At 43.1% G+C, this 20,813-nt stretch overlaps 1 protein-coding gene across 1 annotated transcript in view; it reads left to right on the top strand.

The window, feature by feature from the left end:
• The window catches only part of SORCS3 (sortilin related VPS10 domain containing receptor 3), a 446,748-nt gene that overhangs the window by 225,338 nt on the left and 200,597 nt on the right, over window positions 1-20,813 (top strand). The window contains exon 4 of the mRNA XM_016212097.2: window positions 12,904-13,062. Within this exon, the coding sequence (XP_016067583.2) occupies window positions 12,904-13,062 (159 nt within the window). The remainder of the gene's footprint in view (window positions 1-12,903; window positions 13,063-20,813) is intronic.

Consider the following 20,813-nt stretch of genomic DNA (forward strand, 5'->3'; position numbering starts at 1 on the left):
ATAATCCATTATAATGACAAGAGTCCTTAGAATTACGGAGAGGAAAGAAGAAGAGTAAGAGGGATGCGATATGAGAAAGACTGGGCAGGCCATTGCTGTTTTGTTTTTTAAATATATTTTTATTGATTTCAGAGAGAGGAAGGGAGAGGGAGAGAGAGAGAGAAACACCGGTGAGAGAGAGTCATTGATCGGCCGCCTCCTGCACGCCCCGTTGGGGATGGAGCCCGCGACCCGGGCATGTGCCCCGACCGGAATCGAACCTTCATCTCCTGGATCCTAGGTTGATCCTCAACAGCTGAGCCACACCGGCTGGCGCCATTGCTGATTTTGAAGATGTAAAGGGGCCAGGAGCCAACGAATGAGGGCAGCCTCTAGAAGTAGCAAAAACCAGAAATGAGATTCTCCCTTAGAGCCTTCAGAAAAATAATGCAGCCCCGAGGACACCTCGGTTTCCCGTTTTGGGCCCAGTGAGACCCATTTTGGGCTTCTGACATCCAAAACTATAAGATAACAAGATTATGTTTTATGTTGTTTCAAGCTTTTGAACTTGTGTTAATTTGTTTTCAGCAACAGGAAACGAAGACAGCGGGGAACCACACCTGCCCTGCCTTCCCCGGGGCGCAGAGTGGGGACCAAGGGCTTGGCAAACTATACAATGCGATGCGACTCTAGGCCTTGGATGTTGCTTAATGCTACCAACGGGCAGGCGTCTTTTGCTGGGGGTAGAAAGCACAGACCAAGGGTCTGCACAAAATGCAAGGGGCTGCCCAACTCCTCGCACGGTCCCATCTTTTTCATTTTTACTCTTCCTCTGAGCTAAATGTCTCTCTGCTGGGGGAATGGGATCAGGGCTCCCTTTTCCTTTCCTTGGGACAGTTCCTGAACTATTAGTGAAATGACTAAGGTGCTGTCAGTTATTACAGCTTGGCTTTCTGTGGACCATTGGCCCAAAAGGCGGTTGCCTCAGGAAGTTGCCCGGCTCCGTGTTGATCAAATCTAGCATTTGCCTGTATGTGAGCCCATCCCTGCCTCTCAGAAGTGTGGCCAGTGACTGGGGGAGAGGAGTTGGGCTGAACTCGTGTTCATGTGATCATCATTCTTACTGGACAAGGTGGTGTTCCCAGAATGTAGTGACCTTGCCACCAATGCCTGTGGAGCTCTTGGCTGCATGGTCTCCTCCAACTAGACCAGGACAAGGGTACTCCCAAGCTTATTTACGCCCTTGATTGTTTGCCTCATGATGATCTAAAGCTTGTTTTGCCTCTCCGAACTAAAATAATCCTTCCCAAATATGGAAGGTTATGTCCCCGAAAATTATCTAGGTTGCCACACAGTGCAATATACAGGTGATGTAACATAGAATCGTACACTTGAAATGTATATGACCTTATTAACCATTGTCACCACAATACATTTAATTAAAGAAAATTGCCTGGATTGAAGGCTTCTCGCATGAGGAATTCAAGGTTCCTCGTATGAGGAAAACAGGATTAGCAGACGAACTTATGAAAGCCCTGTCCCTTTTCTTAAGGTTCACTAAATTAAATACTAAAAATAGCACACTAAATAAATACTCTATCAGTGACAATCTGCAACTCTTAAATTAGTCATAATGGGCCCTGGGCAACTAATTTCCGTTTACCATCTCTTGAGCACCAGGATGTTTTCAGGATCTTCCTTCCACGCAGCTTCAACAAGATGCTTATAAATTAGGTTTGTTGTGTGGTAGATAATATGGATGCTGGTAAACATTTTTTTCTTGACCACTTGATGTAGTCACTGCCTTTCTGATTTTAGGATCTGAAGCAGTGACCCTTAACTCTGGGGTTCCACTGTGGTCCCCGAAGTGCACAGTAGCAACTTGGGTGCTTGAAAGAGCAAACACCTTGGATGATCTTGAGTCAGCTGATTTGATATTTCTCAAAACCTTTCCCAGTACTCCTGGTTATTATCTGTACCCATGACAACATTGCTCCAAAGCCCATGCCTTTGACCTGTTTAACCTGTGTCCACCTGATCTCCTGAGTACATGTCTGGGCTCACATCTTGCTTTAGTGCTCCTATGAGAAAGACAAAACAAACAAACCCAAATCCTGAAACAAACCACAATAATACATTAAACACAATTGAACAAAAGTAATGAAAATTACTTCCAACCCAATTCTGTAGACTTCATTTATTATTATTTTTTAATAAGACTCTTTTTCCCCTTCTCTCCTAGGGTTAGACTTGCTTTGTAAAAATATTGGAGATAAACATCTTGCTGAAAAATAATATGGCCATCAATTTATTAAATTTGTTCTGTATTAGAGTTTCATAAAAGAGAACTGGAGGAGGCAGAGGGGCTACTGCTCTGAGTGACAGTTACCACCCATGGGGCAGGTGATGTCTGAGTTACCAATGGGCAGTGCTTCAAATAAAGGTTCTGCTAATTGCTCTTACAGAGATGGAACTAGCTTCTTTGGCCAGGCCACTGGTAAGCCACAAATATAATGCACTGGACATTTGGACAAGCAAACCTAGATGCACTTGAGTGACCTGCACTCATCCACGTGCTTCACTGAGCCCAGCAGAGAAGACCAGAGGCTGTGATATCATTGAAGTTCTCTGCCTTTAAGGAACTTAATAACCAGGTGACAAAGTGAGATGAAGACTAGTGAAATAAAACATAACTAATATTTATAAATTTTCAAATACTTTAAATATTCCAGAATCATATCATATCAAATCTTATTAAATTTGTGATAACAAATATGCTGATAAAAGGCAGAGATTGTTCTGTTGGAGCACTTAGGAGACTCCATGGAAGGGAGAGAATTTCAATGAACCTTGAAGGAAGGGATGGGTGGGGAGGATGCTGGACCTTCTAGGTAGGTCAGGAGCATTGTCAAAGATAAGAATGTTGGGCATAGCGATTTAAAAAAACTTTTAGGGAATGCTTGTCAAGAGCATATGGTTGTGTTTTAGAAGTCAAACCTGAGAACAACATGGGACTCCCAGGTGAAGTACCAGGCTTGGTGTCTGTGCTACGTAGAGGGTCCTAGAGTTTCTTGTGGCGGGGAAATGCCATAATCAGAGCTGGGCTGGGGGAGGGAGATCTGTCATACAGTGTTAGGGGGGCCACATGGTTTGGAGCATGGGGGCTGGGGTGCAGAGATTTCTACTCCAGGGGGAGGTCAGTAATACCACTATCTGAGTTGGGAGGTGCCCTTGCTGCTGTCTACATTAAGGTCCCATCACCAGCCTCCCTTACTCTACACTGTCCCGCTTTCAAAACAGTGCTCACAACACAGATATTTATCCAACTTTTCAGTGTTTCCAGGGGCACGCAGCAGGTTAGCATAATCTTTTTGAGATTCTCGAAAGGGTTAATGGGAAAGCGTGTCCATGTGTAGAGAGAGAGAAAGGAAAAAATATTATAAAGGTAATATCGGCTTATTGCAGAGTTGTAGAATATTTGGGGAATAATGGAAAACATGTAAAGGTAAAAGGAGAATTTCTCATGATCTTGCCACACTGTAATGACTTCTGTTAGCGTGGAGTGAGTTTATTTATGCATAAATACAGACATTAGATATAAACAATGTTTACCAAAATTGAGATTATGCTTCCTGTGTTTCTAGCCTGCTTTTTATGCTCAGTTTAAACATATGATTATTTTTCATGTGTCATAAAACTGTTTGAATTTGTACTTAATGGATGCATAATATTCCATTGAATGGAGGTAGCCTCCTTTATTTAGCCATTCTATCAGATATTTGGGTTGTCTCCAACTTCTCCTTATTATAAATAACACTGAGATGAACATACAGGTGGATAAACCCTCTATCGGGTCCCTGATGGTTTCTTTGGACAGTTTCCTAGAAGAGAAATTACAGGGTCAGAAGTATAAATATTTATGAGGTTCTTGTTCCATATTGCCACCTTGCTTTCCAGAACAGTCATGCCAATTCATACTTGCAGCAGGACTGTCTGCGCCCTTCGCTCACTGCCTCTGCGTTGATCACCACCGCCCTCCACACTGCTAAATGCAGCGGCCAGTTCTCAGCACTCATCTCACTTAGCTGCCAGTTGCGAGGGACACATTGGACACTCTCTGCCCTGACACACTTTCTCTCCTTGATTTTAAGGCTTCGAGGACACTGCGGTTTCTGGGTTGTCCTCCTCATGCTTTTTCTGGTCCCTCATCGCTTGGAAACTTGGACAGTGCTCCTGGGCTCAGTCCTCCAGGCTCTTTCCTGTCTATATTGGCTGTCCTGGTGATCTACAGATTCCCATCTTCGGATGCTGTTCCGCACTGATGTGTTCTGGGTTCTTGTCTGCAGGTGAGCCCAGTCTCCCGAAAACAAGCTCAATACATTGATCACCTGTCTACTTAACATTCCCTTTTGGATGTCTATTAGGCATCTGGCCTTTTAAAAATCAAATTCCTTATTTTAAAGCCCCAGCCTGCTCCTACCATGGGCTTTCCTATCTTCTGAATGCTAATTCTGTTTTCCCAGTTGTTCAGGCAAAAAAACCTTGTTAGACAATTTGAGATATTTCCAACGTTTAATTATGATAAGCAACACCGAGATGAGCATAGGGGTATAAAACTTTTTAATGGGTCTCCTCACTTTCTTCGACACCCCACATCTAATCTGTAAGTGGACACTTTTGACTGTTGCTTTAAAATACACCCAGAAAGAGACCCATTTTGGTATGGCAGCACTTCATCTTAGCACGGGCCGTCATCCTCTCCCATCTGGATCCTAACAGTGGCCTCCAACTGGCCTCTCTGATTCTGTCCCTCTATTCCCCGCCTCCGACAGGCTCTGTTCAACCGGAGTGGCAGCCAGAGTGGCAGCCAGAGTGGCAGCCAAAATGCAAGCCACAGCCTGTCAGTGCCTTGCTCAGGGCCCAAGGCTCTCCGCATGGCCTGGATAAATCCTGGGCGCTTACACCACCCACTCCTCCCATTTACATCACTTCACCTCCTTCGCCCTGTTCTAGCTCCCCGGGGCTCTTCCACCCTTTTCCACATGGTGCCTTCTCGGTGAGGCCTTTCCTGAGCTCCAGAACTCTTTTCTTCTTGCAAAACTAAAGGTTGATACCCGTTAAACCGCAACTCCTCCCGCCCCCTTCCCCCAGCTCATGGCAATCATCACTCTACTCTCGGGCCCTATGAATCTGGCTCTTCTAGTGACCGCATAGAAGTGGAAATTACATAGTATTTTGTTTTGTGATGGGCTTATTTAATTGAACATAGTGTCCTTACGCTTCACCCATGTTGTAGCATGCAACAGAATCGCCTCACTTTTGAAGACTGAATAATTTTCCATTGTATGTAAATACCGCCTCTGTTTATCTGTTCCTCCATCAGTGGGCACGTGGGTTGCTTCCACCTTTTGGCTATTGTGATAGCACTATTATGAACATGGGTGTACAGATATCTCTTTGAGGCCCTGCTTTCAATTCTTTGGAGTATATATCTAAAAAAAAAATTCTGGATCATATGCAATTCCATTTTTAATTTTTTGAGGAACCACATACTGTTTCCATAGTAGCTGCACCATTTTACATTCCCACCAACAATGCACAAGGATTCTAATGTCTCAAAATCCTTGCTGGCATTTATTATATCCCCTGTTTTTACATCTCGGTTCCTATGAGGTGGCATCTCATATGTGGTTTTGATTTGTATTTCCCTAATGATTAGTGACATCAAGTGTATTTTATATGCTTTTTATAAAATATACATTCAAGTCATTTGCCCATTTTGAACATATTTTTTGATTTTTTTATTGTTTAGTTGTTGTTTTTGTGTTATTTAATTTTTTTCCGATTGGCTTCAATGATTGTTGCTTTGTTGGTGGTGTTTCTGTTAAATTCTGAAGGAAGAGTAGATACAATGTGTTAGGGTGGAAAGGTGGGGAATCTAAATCTCGGCAAAGAGAATGGCATGTACAAATGGTAATAGGTGAAAGACATGCATATAAGCATAAATATGTATCAGTGTCCTATCTGTGAAATGTATATATCATTTTCATATTTCCCCCGAAATAGTATGTATATGCATATGTGTATATGTGTTGTGATTGCTTGTTTCTACAAAAACAAAGACATGTACAGCCCTTGCCTTTCCAGTTTTAATGACAGGTGTGTAGATAGAAAGCCTGTGGTGATGCCTGCGAGTTCTGATTTACGTATTTTGACGACATGAACAGGAAGGAGCTCCCATTGGAGAGTTTTGTTCTGTTCTGTTTCTCTGGCGCTTCCTCCTGCGTTGATTCTTTACCCAGCTCTTCCCACCGTAAGACCTGCCGCAGGCGTGCGCATGCGCTGGAGGAGGCGTGGTTCAAGTCTGGTTTAGCAGAATTATTAGTGGTATAGACTCCGGGCACTGGTGCCTTGAGTTCAGATCTTCAGTTTGCTATTTTATGTATAAATGTGAGCATATTATTCAACTTTCCCAATATGTGATCTCATCTATTAAAAAAGCAGATAATAATTGTATCCAACTCACAATGCTGTTGAGATAATTAAAAGAGATAATTTAGCTCATAAATGCTAAATAAACATTAACCTTTATTCTTAAATCTCCCAGGATAAGAGCACAACTACAGTCAGAAGCAATGCCCAGCAGGTTAGAGACAAATAGAAGTGATTTGGGGATCATTTGCCCCCCTCTTGGTGCCCATACTTCCTGAGGTTTGGGGATAAAAAGGAAAGGGGTGGGTGGTGAGGGAAAAGGGGAGTTGCTGTTCAATGGATATTATTTAAAAAAGGACCACAGGCCCAAAATGGAGTCACTTGTGTTAAGGCCCTATGTCAGCAAACCAAGATTTAATACCTACCCTAGTTATAGCTTCAGCCTTCCCCAGGAATGTGACCTTTAACCAGCCAGCCAGGAATTTCCTGGCCAGCCTTAGGAGGCAATCTCCTGGCAGACCCCTTCTGACCCCTTCTGATCCCCTTCTGGCAGACCTTGCCGGAAAAAATACGTTCATTACCCATAATCTCCTTTGTCTGCCCCCTCTCTGCCTTTAAAAGCCTCTCTACTTGCTAAATAGGATGCTGCCCAATTCATGAATCATTTAATATAGCCAATTGTATTTTTAAAATTTATTTGGGTGAGTTTTTGTTATTGAACGTATGAAGCTGCAGTCATGCAGATGGTACAGTTCTAGAGATGTGCTCTACAATTCTGTTATTGTTAACAATACTGTACCGGGTAACTGGAGAGCTTGACAAGAGGGCAGACTGCACAATATATGATTTTTTTTTTTAACCACAATTAAAAATAAATGGAAGAAGGACAAGGGAGTAAAAAACTACATTTTACATTTATTTTGTATACATTTTACATCCCTGCTAACAATTTAAGGAAAATACACTCTATTAGCAAACGTCAACACCACCAAAATGAACACCAGGCAGGAGGTGATTGTGTCAGTTTGCTAAATACAGCTGCCGCTTTGAATGAGCACTCTCACCTCTTCATGGGAGGCTCCAACCCACGAAGCAACTACACACACCACTGCCTTAGACAGAGAACCTCATGCAAGCGGCCTCTGCATTTGGCCATTCACTAGGCGTGAATTGTCGTATCTCAGATTAGAGATGGGCAAGTTTTAGAGTTGACCAGCATATGGACGGTACAATGCCATTTTTTTTTTTTACTTGCAGTGCTTTTTGCGGGAAATTCCTGGGAAAATCGAATAACAGTGGCCCCAATTTTAATGGCGTGTTGCAAATTTCAAAGGACATGTGTGGAGGTCAGGAACCAGACGGGGATGTGCTTAGTTGACTTACAATTTCAAAAGCCTATAAGCTTATTTGTGTCTTAACCAGTCAAAATTAGTGTTGGAGTTGCCAAAATCCTCCCCAGAAATCTTTCCAGAATACACTCTCTCCTGCTGCTGGCGAGTCAAACAGCATCATTGATGAATATGTTACTTTATTCAGTTCTCACCCTCTTTTTCTCTCCTGTGTGCAATTTATAAAGCAGGGGTGACTAGAGGTTTCTCAGTCCCTCACTCTGCCAGAGATCCAGAAATGCAAAGGACACAAATTCTAGTCCAACGCTTTGAAAACAGTCTTAGAATAGCAGTTAGTAGACTTCCTCTGAACAGAAAGAGAGAAATGCTATAACTTACTGTATAATTGAGTCTTAATGGGAGACCCTTAGTGCAGTTGTAGTCAATAAGAAATAACAATAATATCAATACAAGCTCACAAAAATATGAGAGATATTCTTTAGGCTGACCCCTAAACCTATTGTCATAATTGATATGTTTGTTCAATATTGACTTACACACAAATATAGCCTGTTAAAGCTTTTAATCACAATATAACAATATACCAGAATCCACATCTCTCCCCATCTATCCATCCATCTGTCTATCTAACATCTCCTCTTACAGCAGTGATTCTCAACTGGGGTGAGGGGAGGAGTTGCCCCTGGGGAGCATTTAGCAATGTGTGAGAACATTTTAATTGTCACACTGGGGGAAAGGGGGGAGTTATTGGCATCTAGTGGGTAGAGGCCAAGGATGCTGCTAAACACATTGCAGTGCACAGGACTGCCCCACAACAAAGAATTAGCCAACACAAAAGGTCAGTAGTGCTGCTGTTGAGAAACCTTGTCATCATATGTAATGCAGGTCACATGGCCACGTCATGAATTCAGTGCACAGACATTTAATTTGGGCACAAATTAATTTCTTTTAAATTTCAATTTTAAATATTCTAAGAAAAGGTGGGCATTTTCCATTCTGGCACAGTCTTCGCCTCTCATTGTCTGGCTTTATCTGCTTTGCTCACCATTAACATGCTTTTCCTTTTTAGGCATTTGTGTTTCAAATCCCTTCTTCACAACAGATATGTGGGTGGACATGGGGTGGTTTTCTTTACATCTGCAGTGTATTAATATACAGCATGCATATTTTACCTTTTAAAATTGATTTTTAGAGATAGAGGAAGGGAGAGGAGAGGAGAGAGAATGAAACATCTACCGGCTGCCTCCTGCGTGCCCCTTGCCGGGCTGGAGCCCGCAACCGGGACACGTGCCCCCGCTGGGAACCGAGCCGGCACCCAACCGACTGAGCCACACGGGCCAGGGCCACATATTTTATTTTGAGACAATTCTGATGAGGCATTTGCTCCCTTAGTGTACTTATGTTAATATCATGGTTTCCTCCTTCCCCTTCTTTCTTTTTGAGCACTGACATTTTCTCTTTTGGATTCCTATTTATTTAAATTTTTATTTCCTCTTGGCTGGGGGCAGATATGTGTCAAAGAAGGAAAGGGGCTTTATCACAGCTGCTTTTATTTATTTATTTTTTTGGATATATTTCTTAGAGATGCTTAAAACAAGAATCAAGACCTGTTTCTCTAACTTGCCCTTTGGTTCCCTTGGTAACTGTCCGGCTTTGAGGTCCAGGGAAGTGTTGGTGTGCGTGGGGGGAGGTGGTAGTGCTGGAGTTGATCAGAGGAGGGCCAGGTCAAGTTGCTTTTCTCCCCTGAGCCTCGGTCTCCTCATCTGCAAATGCAGATAACGATCGCTCACATAATTCACACACAGTTTTGATAAACTATCCAGGAAAGTGCCCAGCACTTTGGAAACCCAGCTCATGTCAATCTCTGTTCCCCTTCCTTTCGGTCTTCTCAAAAATGGGGCTTGAATACAGACGCTGCCAGTGATATCCAAGCATCTGAAAGGATTTCTGATGAGAATGTCAGGGAAAGGTCGCAATAAAAATGTACTCTTGCCAACAAAAGCTCCCTAAAACCTCCGCACAGTGTCAATATGCCTGATGCATACACTCATTTCTGTGTGCACGCTTGCAGGCCTGTGCGGCATCTGTGTCCGTGTAAGCCTGTGCGTGCACACGTGGCCGGGGCATTTGTGTGCAGGTTGCTGTGCTTGTGTGTGCAAGTGTGGGTGCGCACGTGCAGAAAGAAACAGGGCTGGAGGAAGAGGGCACATGCAGCAGCTGCTTGGTGGTAACTCTTCTTCGGTGTGTTGTAACTCATGGCATAGAAAATATAGTGTGTTTATGATGTTGGTCTTATCTCCTAATTAAAACATAGGCATGCAGCTTCTTTATACCTGCATAAAATAAGCAGTTTAATTTCTCTGCACCAGGGGAGAAATCATTCCATTGCCTGTTGGGTCGCCCGTCGGTGCACCGTGAGAAGCAAGCGAGGGCGATGGTGAAGCCTCGCTGTCACCCAGGCTCTGTCCTGTCAGCTCTGCAAGGAGCACGAATGCACCCTCTGAAGCTTCCTCAAGGGCAGCAGGGGTGCTTTGCCCAGTTGCTCCTACCCTGCCACGGTGCCACAGGAGAAAGTTGTTCAGTCGCTGAATAACCCATCTGAGAGCTCTTCCCTTAGAGAGCGGTTTTCAGACTGTGTGTCAGGGCCCACTGGTGAGCCGCAAGAATTTTTAAAACATGCAATACCTGACTATTTAGTCAGGGGCACTGAACTCTTTTCCATTAGATTGTCATACACACACACACACACAAAAGTGTCAACAGCCAACACAGCAATAGCCATCCAGTGCGAATTAATCAAAATTATACGTATTTTTTTTTCAGATCAGCGAAAACTATATTTTAGTCATTAGTTTATGTGTGCCTACGAGATGAAAAAAGTTGGAAATCGCTGCCCTAGATTATTCACATATGAATGAAAAAAGAATATATAATGCATCCACTTCTTAAAAATTTGCTGATAACTAGTAATAACTTACTTCAATAAAGCCAAAGCAAATATTTGAGAAAAAGAAAGTAAGCTGGTCTTGGAAGCTGTAAAGAAATAAAAGAAACTAGACTACGAATCTGGCAGTTAAAGGGATTGAGTTTGTTTTAAAGCTTACTTTGTAATACTAATATATGCTATGCTAACATTTGAACAATCCTGCTGTTTAATGGTTTTATTTTATAAAGTATGGAAGTGATTTGTGGCTTTATTTTGTACTTTGGGCCCCGCGATTCAGACCATGTGTAGAAGTAGTCCCAACAACTGGTGGCGGTTTAGCCGAAGATGGGAAGAACTGTAAGAGGAAATAAGCTCACTTGTTTCTTCAGTCACTCGGCAAACGTTAGGGACTCCAAGGAGTCAGGCTGAGCTGGATAAAAATGGTCCAAGGTGCTGTGCTGCTAACAAAGCCAGACGCATAAGCGGGGGGCAGGTCATGCCGGTGTTTTAAGGATTTCAGAATGCAGGATAAAGCACTGAATGGTTTTACATAAGGGAATGCCAGAACCAGATTTGTGTTATGGGGAGACGGTTCTGGCCACCGCATGCAGAGGGAACCGGAGGGGACAAGGCAGGCTCGGTGAGATTGGCTGGTGCTGGTTCACAGCAATCCAGTACAGAGGTGATCACATCTGGGGCTGAGGCAATCACCGTGGGCAGGGAGAGACTGGGTCTGATTTCAGAGTATTTAGTAGGTGAAATACACAGGGCTTAGGGGTGAATTTGGGATGTGGGTGGACAAGCAGAGTGAAGGATGAATCTCCGGCTTTCAGCTTCACATGAATGGTTAGTAGAAGCACTTACTGAGCCAGGAAACACTGGGGGGAGTAACCAGGCTGGGATGAGGTACACTGGGGGACCTGTTGAGCTTGAGGTGCTTGGGGAACATCCAAATAGAGGACTCTACCAGGAAGCTAAGTTTCCAAGTCCGAAACTGAGAGGAGACCTCAGTTTGAGATTGCATTTATGAGTAGACCCCAGAAAGACGGTAATTGAGGAAAAGAAAAGTGAGGGGAAGAAGTCACTGCGAAACAGTGTATTGAGGGAAAAGAGAAGAGGGTCAGAGCTGAGCGCTGAGGAATGGTCATCTTATAAGGTAGCAGGAAGTTGAATATTCAGAAGAGATGACAAGAAAGACCAGAGGAACATATGCTATGGAAGTACCTCAAAGAGAAAGCCTCCGGGGGGATGGGATGGCTGGTGGTGTTGAAGATTCGCAGCTTAACTAAAGGAAAGGCCTCCGTGCCTGAGTGTCTATTGGATTTAAATACTAGGAAAGGCAGTGACACCTTTAGTGGGACCAATGTCATTGAGTTACTATAAGTAGAAGCCAGATTGCACCTAGTGGAGGGGGCTTTTTGGTAAGTACCAAAAGGTAAATTGTAATCATAGCATTCGCTTGTCAAGAGTCTTCATCATCCCAGGCGCTGAAAGACAGTTTGAGTGTCATCAGGCTCAATCATCCTCGTGGAAATCAAGGCCTCTAGAGGTCAAGCCACTTTCCAAGGAGACACGATATGAACCGAGAAGGGCTGAGATTTGAGCATGTTTTTTTCCCTCTGACATCAAAGCCTTTACACTCCACCATTCTGTCCATTTGCCTCGGGGATGACAAACTTTCTCCAGCAGCAGGATTCCCCTCAAGGCCCTTTGGGGAATATGTGCTTTGGGAAATCCCGAGAACAAAGGGATCGTGAAGATACTTAAATATATTGAAACAATAAAACAATTCAGGAAGAACAAAACAAACCGTGAGATTATAGGGGGGGGCCCTTTTCATGAGTGAGAAGCAATAAAAGTGATAGTTTGATGAGGAGTGATGTGGAGAATTGAGCAGGGGAGAGGTGGGAGAGAACTGGGATGGCCCCAACGGCGGGGGAGAGGACCACGAGAATATGCTCCCAGTACTTAAAAGAGACACATAAAAAAATGAAGCCTCATTTGTATGCACACCTAACCTTGCACAGTATTTCAGCTCAATTCAGCAATGAAGAACTAAGTCAGGGGGAAAAATACGAATATTTTATATAGATCCCAGATGCCCCTTTCTGTGTGGTGATATACAAGTATAGACGGCTTTATATTTATGCTTTAATTTCTTGTATTTATTCTCTCCTCCTAACTCTATCCATATTTTCTCCTCTCTTCTTTGTTTAGATTATGCTTCTTAGTGATCCTGAAATGGAGAGCAGCATATTGATCAGCTCCGATGAAGGGGCAACCTATCAGAAATACCGGCTCACCTTCTATATCCAGAGTCTGCTCTTTCACCCCAAGCAAGAGGACTGGGTGCTGGCCTACAGCCTGGACCAAAAGGTGAACAAATACTGTTTTCATTCGCATCTCGTCACCCAGGTACCGCTCGGTGGAAAACACGTGCTTATTCCGCCCACATTTTGGGAGGGGTTCAGCGGCATTTCATTATTCCAAGCAAGTTGATTTTGTCGTCAGCAACTAAATTTCCTATCTGCTTTTTAGTATCAAAGTATGTAGAAGGCACCTTTCATTTCTTGGTAATGCTCTTTATTACTTCACAGGTTCAAGATGGTTTTCTATAGAACTTTATTCATTTGACCTTTAAAACAACCCCGTGAAAGAAATAGGAAATATGTGTTTGCATTAATTTTATAGCGACTGCAGTAAACACAGGTTTTCAAGTGCACCCAGCCAGTAGCTGGGGGAGCCAGGGTTTGAAATCACGTTGTCAGGTTGCAAGTCTAGGGCGTATTCAATTACGCCAAGTTGATTTGGTAAAATTTGAATATATCGTCGTTCTGAGTTTAGCAAAGAAAGCGATGCTTCAAACATGTCCATTTTGTTATTTTCTGAAAGTACATTCAAGATAGAGTGGGCCGATAAGCCCTCCTCTTTGAGTCCCACATCCATATATTCTGGTTTCCCCTCAACATAGCTGATTCTTCTCCAGCATTTCCTAATTGTATCTATTTAGTTTCAAAAGTCAGAAATTTACGAGGCATCCTTAAATCTTCCTTGTAGGCCTAACCCAGCACCTCTAACCCATCGTCAAGTCTTATATCTAAGTATCTCGTGATTCCACGCACCTTTCTTGCCTTTGTTAAGAGTCTTCAGCATTATCTCATTGCTCACAGAGAAAAGACCACAGTCTTCAGTAGGCTCCGCCAGCACCTACTTGGTCTGGCTCCCCCTTCTCTCTGTCGACTCCCTGTCATCACTTCCCCTTAAATGGTTCCCTCCGGCCCCTCGCACCTGCTATCTTTCTTGTTCCATTTCCTGGGCCTAGGATCCCCTTCCCTAAAATACACCTCGTCACTGTCAGATCTCAGATCTAGTATCCCTGCCTCAGGGTATCTTCCCTGAGCCCCCTGATGAAGTTATACCCCCCTCGATATAGCACTGTGAGAAAGAACATCCGTACCCCTTCAGAGCACCTGTCCTGCTTGAGGTTTTACGTTGACTTATGTGATTTTTTGGGTCACCTGCATTCCTCGCTAGATCAAAAGCTCCAGGAAGGCAGGGCCATCTCTGCTTTTATTCGCTGGTGTAGTACCAGCACAGTGCCTGGTACTTAGTAAGTGCTCAGTAAATATTTGATAAATGGCTGAATTAGTGGGGTGAATGCATACATGCTATGGTAAAATTATTTGGATGTTATTGTTGATCAGCCTATACTTAAGAAAATAGACTATAGATGATTCTTCTTCCTATTTCCTGCAATCTCCAGAACCTTAGTACAGTGCTTATGCCCAACTCTTATGTAATAATGTTGTGGAATCAATCAATGAAAGGAAATAGAGCATTTCAAGCACTGTTTTGTATAGAGAGAGACATAGAATAACCTTGGTTGAAATAGCTCTTCTCTTTGTTCTCTCTTAAATCCTGAAACCGTTGCTCCTCAGAACAGATTTGAATCTGTGATTGTAAATGTGAGTGAGTGTATGTGTGTGTGTGTGTGTGTGTGTGTGTGTGTGTGTGTGTGTGTGTATGCATGTGTGATGTCAGCACCTTTAAACAATAATTTCAACATAACCTTTATATCTCTCATTAATGGAGCCTTGAGGTGGGCGTCAGGTGCTTAATGCAATCCCCTAAGGACTCCCGCATGACATTTGCAGAGCAAAAGCCATTGCAAATACATTTCTTTCATGGCATAAAGTGGATATTGTATGAAAGACTTAGCCAAATGTCAGGTACTCTGTGAGTTTAGATGCTTAATATATTCAGGAATTTTGAAGCGATGTTGGAAAAAAAATTACTTGGATGTTATTAAATGGCTGGATGGTAATTTAGAAGAAGCTCAGAACTCTTAAACTGTGTTTTTATTTATACAAAGACAAGTTGGTTTAGAAGCAACAGGCATCTCATGCGAAGAGGCTGACAAACCAAATGCAATGTGCCTGTGTGTATCTCGGAGTATCCTTTCTCTCCCTCATTGCAGCGCTGAGAACATTTGGGGCATTGCTCAAAAGGTACCTACCCTTGCAGATAAAATGCATTCCAAATACTTTCAGGCTTGGTGGCTGCTTTTACACTTAGTAAAAATATTTGGAAATGTGGCAGTGGTGTTGATGGATTTTCCTAACCACACTGCACACTTCTGGATGGATTATCCCTCAGGTAGTCTTTCTTGTTGACATCTTTTGTGTAAAGTGGCTGACTCTGCTTCAGGCCCATAAAGTTGCTAACCTGTGCCCTGCCATTCTTTTAAATAAATGGTATGGGGAGGCAGATGATGCCTCTGGCAACATTTGCAGAGATGATATAAAACACCCAGATCTAGTCATCCGGGTTGCAGAGGAGTTTTTCTTTATTTTGGGGTAATTTATCGCTTTAGAGTCAAGGAGAGTGATGCGCTACAGCAGCAGATGAAGATGTAAGGACAGCTGAGATTGATACGCAGCGGTCCTCGTTCAGGCTGGAGCCTTCTCCGATGTGCATGCACCAAGGCAGCTGGTTCCTTCCAGAGGAAAGGCACAGTGCTAGTGTTACGGTAACTGCAGCGTCAAAGGGAGATGTTTGTGGTGAGGAGGGAATCAATGTTTCCATTATTGTGCCTTTGATGAAATGCACTGGCAATTTCTTTGGAATCCATAAGGCTGTCTCCTTCTGTTGTATGTATTACAAAAGACCTAATTGAATTATATTTTAAAGGGACCATATGCAATTGCTTTACCTTCCAAATTGCTACCCCAGAGCTGCAGAAGACTTGCCAGGAGATCTCACTTGGTAAAAGCGCTGCTGGAGAAAGAAGGAAATACTTTCCGAATAGAACAAAATTGTATCTAGAAGTTGAGAGATGCGCATAGCCTTGTGTTAGCTGAGGTGCCTCAGGGCAACTTTTGAATCGACTTGGAAACATGGCTACTCCGCACTGGTCAAGGCCAGGTTGTGGGTTAGGGTCATCAAGCCTTCCAACTTTCAAAGCTGCGAAGGGCTGGAGAGGTGGGGAGTGAATGCACCTTGCGCTTGACCCTGCTGGAGGGCCAGGCCTCTTCAGTTCTGACGTGTGTGTCCCAATATAGCAAAGTCCTTTCTGTTTCTTGCTCAGCTTGAGTTGGGCTTTTGACCAAGTCATTCCGTTCTGGCCATCCAATGAGAGTCCCAATTCCTGCCAATTTCTGTGCCAGCTCTTGCATTTTAATATAAAAGGACTCAGTAAAGACAAGAGATTCTTTCTTGGGTACAAGATGCTTTATAAGAATTTCTGTGATTAAAAAACAACCAGCAAAAGTAATAGGTTACAGCTGACAAAATTGGAAATAAAAAATAAGAAAGCTCCTCCCTGCCCCGCCAGCGTGGCTGAGCCAGTCGTTGAGCATCAACCTACGATCCAGGAGATCGTGATTCCATTTCAAGTCAGGGCACATGCCAGGGTTGCCGGCTCGATCCCCAGTAGGGGGCGTGCAGGAGGCAGCCCATCAATGACTCTCTCATCATTGATGTTTCTATCTCTCTCTCCCTTCCTCTCTCTGAAATCAATAAAAATATATTAAAAAAAAAAAAAAAAAAAGCTCCTCCTTACCACAGTTCTAGAACATCTTTTGAAGGCTGAATGTTTACCAGTTATTTAAGAGGCAGGATTCTTTTTTGTTTTCATCAGGCTATTTCTTCAGTGATGACTGAAACAGTCCACCTTATGATGTTTTGTATTAGCTGGAGGGCTCCATAATCTTACTAAAACCGAGAATTTTTGAAAGATTTTGAGACAGGTTTTGAGAACGTTGAAATCCTCTAAATAGATCGGTGCCATTCTCATCATAGAAAGCCGGATGTTTAAACATCCCTCATTTTGACAAGAGACTCAATGTATTTTTTTTTTTAATGGGCATGTGCTTATGTATTCACAGTTGCATACATCCTGGCACAGGGGGCTTTCCACCAGAGATAGAGGACTGAAAAATACCAATTTTTCTGCGCAAGAGGTGGGATTGCAAAGCTCTTTATTATCCTTTGTCTTCCTGGCAAAATGAAACTTTAACAAATATAGTTGGCTTTGGGCATCAGAGATGGGATTTCAGATTCTATTGTTTTTCAGATACTTCTGGGCTAGACTGATTTGGAATTGCCAATAATTTCAATGTAAAAACTACTTTCTAGAACATTAGCACGTTAATGAGAGGTTGCTGTTTCAGTAGTTGGAGAGGTGGGTGTGCAGCTATGGTGTTTGTTTTGCTTTGTCTTTTTGATCACCTGCTACCAGCCAAGTTCAATAGCAGCTGACAGGCTGAGGAGCTGGTTGAGAAGCTAATGCAATTTTAGGCATGGTCTCTGGCAAGACATGGTCTACTGTGGAGTCGGGCTTTGCTGCTTGGATCCTGTCTGGGCTGCCACATCACGCACGTGCAGGGCACGGACGAATTAGAGTGTATCCCGAGTGGGGAGGGCTTGAAAATACAAATGGAAGCTTAAACCTGTACTTCTAGGATGCTAGATAAAAACAAAGCTGTTCCTTTCACTTCAATTCTCATATAAACCGTCCGATTAGAAATGTAATTGTGTTCAGAGCCTCCAGGATGAGTAGGTGATGATAACTTCCCTCAGTCGCCATTGGCAGACACAGGCCTCCTGTCTCCCCACCTGGGGGGGATAAAAGCTGTTGGGGATTAACTAGGGATGACAGTGGGTTTTAAGCCTATCCCGCATGGAATGAGAGTAGGACCGAAGGGCACTTCTTATTTAAAGAAGAACATTGCATTTTCATTAGGTCCTCTCCCATGCCTGTAAAACCATTTGCATATCATTTAAGAGAAGAAAAAACATCCGTAGCCCCACTCACTGTGACAAGCTGACAACTGCTCTTACAGATGTCTCATCAGAACAGAGGGATGTGCCATCTCCATCACCATACAAGCACCAGTTTAGAGGAGGCCACTTTCCTGTAGGTGAAAACAAAATCAGTGGACCCAGAATGGCCCTATTTTTTATTAAGAAGGTGGAGCAACCACTGTGTTCTTCAAATATTACCATTAGTTTATTTGAGCTGAGTTCTGAATAAAATAACTGGTTTAATGTACACTATTAACTTGCATTCAGTGAGGGTGGTGCCTTGGGCAAAATGCGGATCTGCTGGCCTTTGTCTTTCCAAGTCTGCTTTTTCTCTGTCATATCTCAGACTTTCTGTTCTCTGCCTCTACCTTCTAGGTGTCCCTTTTGGTAACCTGGCACATTTCTTTTAGGAAAAAGAACATTTGCTAAAGTAGTGGAAGGTGCAGGGTATCTGTATACATGCACGTATGTTTGTATGCATTAAGAAGGGAACTCAGGCCCGGCCGGGCGTGGCTCAGCCATTGAGCGTCGACCTAGGATCCAGGCGACTGGGGTTCGATTCCCGGTCAGGGCACATGCCCGGGTTGCGGGCTGGGCAGCTGGTCAATGACTCATCATTGATGTTTCTATCTCTCTCTCTCATTCCCTCTCCTTTCCTCTCTCTGAAATCAATAAAAATATATTAAAAAAAAAAAAAAAGAAGGGAGCTCAGGTACCTTTTTTCAACGTCTTTCCCAAAGCAGTTATGCCCTAATGGTGCATATCCAGCCGGGCGGAATTTGGCTGACAAAGGTGACCACAGCTACCCGTGGGCAAGGAGGCGACGCTTCCCGCTTCGCAGCTGCCCACTGCGCTCTCCCCCGCCCCCTGCCCGCCGTGGCCTTGGCTCCGCCAGCGCACCTGTCCTCGTGCTCACAGCGCTGCCACGTGCCCCCAGCTCCGACCCCCTGCCTGAATCGGACCTTAGGGTTCCAGCTTTCCAGGTGGACTCAGCATGTTTTCTGCTTGTTTCTTCCCTTTTCAAGCCTTTCTGGTTCTCGATGTCTCTGCCTTCATCTTGACCACTCACCCTGGTGTGATAGCACGTAGCCTTTTGAAGTCGGGGTCAGTATTTAAATCTTTTATTTATTTATTTATTTTTATTTTTTATATCTTTATTGATTTCAGAGAGAGGAAAGGAGAGGGAGAGAGAGAGAAACATCCGTGATGAGAGAGTCACTGATCGGCTGCCTCCTGCACGCCCCCGACTGGGGATCGAGCCTGCAACCCGGGCATGGGCCCTGACCGGGAATTGAACCCCGATCGTCTGGATCCTAGGTCGATGCCCAACTGCTGAGCCACACCCGGCCGGGCTTAAATCTTTTAAATTAGAGTATAATATACATATAGGGACATGCACATTTTATGAGCTCAATGAATTTTTATAGGGTGCTGAATACAGCCATGAAACCAGCACCCTAATCAAGAAGCGCAGCGTGACCGGCATCCCAGAACCCTTTGCGCACTTTTCTAGTAATTATTCTCCATACCCAGTGGGGCCGCAATAGGTCAGGGTCATTGCTAAATTTATGCCAATGATCGATGGCTAGCTAAACTGGTGAAGGGATAGAGACAAGGTGAATTCCTTAGAAGAAAGGTTGGAAGAGAGCAAGTGGGGTAAATGGCAGAGAAGGAGAATTTAAAAAAATCTTAACATTAGAAGATTAAGCTAAAGCAAAGGTAAAAATTCACTAGTGTTGACTAGGAACAACTAATCCAGAGAATTCATACAGAACTTTCAAAAAATGCTGATTTCAAACTAATTAATTTAACATTTCAGTTTTTAAAATGGTGCTTCTTCCTGTGAAATAAGGAAAATACCCAGTGCTGGCAAAGTTGTGGTGAAACCCATATTCTGAAATAGCATCGTGGTTGCCCAGATAAGTTCTCCTGCCTGGGGAACATCTTGGCGGTGTCGTCAGAACACATACGTGGACTCGGAACTGGGATCCAACGGTTCAGTTGTTCCACCTCTGAGACTATCCCAATGGAAGTGTGTTATCAAGTTCATTCACAATAGGAAAAACTGGATAGAAACTTAGTGAATTCCCAGCACATGGGCCTTTACATCATGGTACACACATTCGCCAGAATATTAGGCAGCCATTGAAATGATACATTTTGATACCTATTTAATACATAATATATATCTCATATTACATGCATAAACTATATAAATTCATACATAACACATATTAAGTAAAGTAGTACTCTTCGAGATAGGTATACAAAAATAAAATAAAATAAAGGAAGAAAGGAAGCAGAGAGGGAAGGAAGGAGAAAAAATTTAAAAAGAATCAAAGGAAATATTCCCAGATATTATCTGGGTTCTCTGATAAGATGATGGAATTATGTTTATGAATTTTTTCATACCATTTGTTTTACAAATTTTCTATTCTTTCATTAGATTACTTTTATAATTAAAAAATTCTGAAAAGTAATCTCCCTTGAATAGCTTATGTTCTGTCCTAATTATACGGCAGTGCTCTTAAAAAAGGTTTTAGGTGTTAATAGCATCAATTTAGGTAAAATCATTTCAAATTATTATTTAAACACCTTTTCAAGAGGCGGTGTGGCATAGAGGAAAATTTCCCTGAACTGAGATGCATTGAGCCTGAGGCTTCTCTTGTCTTCCACTTCGCTTTCCACTGTGTCCCTGCTGAACTGTGAAACTGTAGGAATTCTTTCTTTTCCTCCCAATAAACAGCGTACTCTCGTTGGATAAAACTTCAGTCTATATTATTTACAACTTAGCTATCGATATAGATTTTATTTCGAAGCAC

Source organism: Miniopterus natalensis, chromosome 14 (assembly GCF_054644295.1).
Source record: "Miniopterus natalensis isolate mMinNat1 chromosome 14, mMinNat1.hap1, whole genome shotgun sequence".
Lineage (NCBI taxonomy): Eukaryota > Metazoa > Chordata > Mammalia > Chiroptera > Miniopteridae > Miniopterus > Miniopterus natalensis.